The sequence below is a fragment of the Frankliniella occidentalis genome, unplaced genomic scaffold (genome assembly GCF_000697945.3).
Source record: "Frankliniella occidentalis isolate FOCC.00 unplaced genomic scaffold, Focc_3.1 Scaffold153, whole genome shotgun sequence".
In the NCBI taxonomy this organism is placed as follows: Eukaryota; Metazoa; Arthropoda; class Insecta; order Thysanoptera; family Thripidae; genus Frankliniella; species Frankliniella occidentalis.
Genome location: NW_026267280.1, coordinates 368,346 through 369,361, shown reverse-complemented (window position 1 = coordinate 369,361; position 1,016 = coordinate 368,346). Strand labels below are relative to the sequence as shown.

Below are 1,016 nucleotides of genomic sequence, written 5' to 3'. Positions count from 1 at the left end.
ACAATAATAAATAAAACTACAAAAATTTGATTAGGTAAGCAATTGAGTATAATTCATTTTCACAAATTTTATGCTGCACTCTTTCAAGTTAGCACACACACCTTATGGTTGAATGTAGAGATTATTCAACATTAGTCTTGCTGATCAGATCTGTTCACAGAGTGAGGAACCCGAGCTCCCTTTGGAGGGAGGGTTGCCACTGTAAGATATCCTGTGTGACCAGCAAGTGTTGGTGGAGCTTGACACGAGACTATCTTCACAGGATCTTTCCATTTAGTATTAGGACCAGAATCTTCAGGCTGGAAATATTCAAAATTTGAAAGTAAGATAGTTTGAATCTCCTCACTCTAATAAATTGTTCAGCAGAATGTATGGCCCAAACCTTAATATTTTCCAAGTCTATCACAGATACAGGTCTTGAAGTAATTTGGTATTCTTTAATTAGGACCTCCATGGTTGTTATTTCAATGAAACCAAGAATTCGCAACTGTTCGCAAGTTTTCTGCACTTGCTCAACACAGGGTGAAAATGAGCACAACCGCCCTCCTTAAAAAGAAAAGGTACACACATTAGCCAACAGTCCCATATAGAATTTCTGGCAATAGACTGACAATAGAGTATTGTTTCTTCTTTAACCTGCATCTTTCATTGCAATAACTGCATGAGGCACAGCTTCCCATGGGTGAGGAAGGTCAAGAAACACAGCATCAGCTTTCCCAGCAACATCTGATCCAAACCCATTTTGGCAAACATCTTGGTGGGCCACAGTAACAAAATCACCAATTCCATGTGATTCAAATTCATTTCGGGCCACATCAGCTCTCTGCTCATGAAAATCAAACGTGTATAAATGTCCATTTGGTTTGATGGCTCTAATAAGAGCATGAGAGAGGGAGCCACTTCCAGTTCCTACAAGAATTGAGCCAACAATAGTAAGACAAGTAATAAGCGTACTTAAAATGTGGTAGATAGAAACTTCAGCGGATATGGCGCGGCCCTAGGTGCGTGTGCGTCAG

The 1,016-nt window shown here is 40.0% G+C and overlaps 2 protein-coding genes across 2 annotated transcripts in view; one reads left to right on the top strand and one right to left on the bottom strand.

The window, feature by feature from the left end:
- The window catches only part of LOC127748617 (monocarboxylate transporter 2-like), a 31,330-nt gene that overhangs the window by 14,418 nt on the left and 15,896 nt on the right, over nt 1-1,016 (top strand). The window lies entirely within an intron of this gene.
- Nucleotides 26-1,016, bottom strand: part of LOC113208711 (tRNA (adenine(58)-N(1))-methyltransferase catalytic subunit TRMT61A) — a 2,574-nt gene continuing 1,583 nt past the window's right edge. Inside the window, exons 3-5 of the mRNA XM_052271215.1 lie at nt 637-997; nt 383-546; nt 26-299 (exon numbers count right to left, since the gene is read on the bottom strand). Of these exons, the coding sequence (XP_052127175.1) occupies nt 132-299; nt 383-546; nt 637-997 (693 nt within the window). The 3' untranslated portion in view covers nt 26-131. The remainder of the gene's footprint in view (nt 300-382; nt 547-636; nt 998-1,016) is intronic.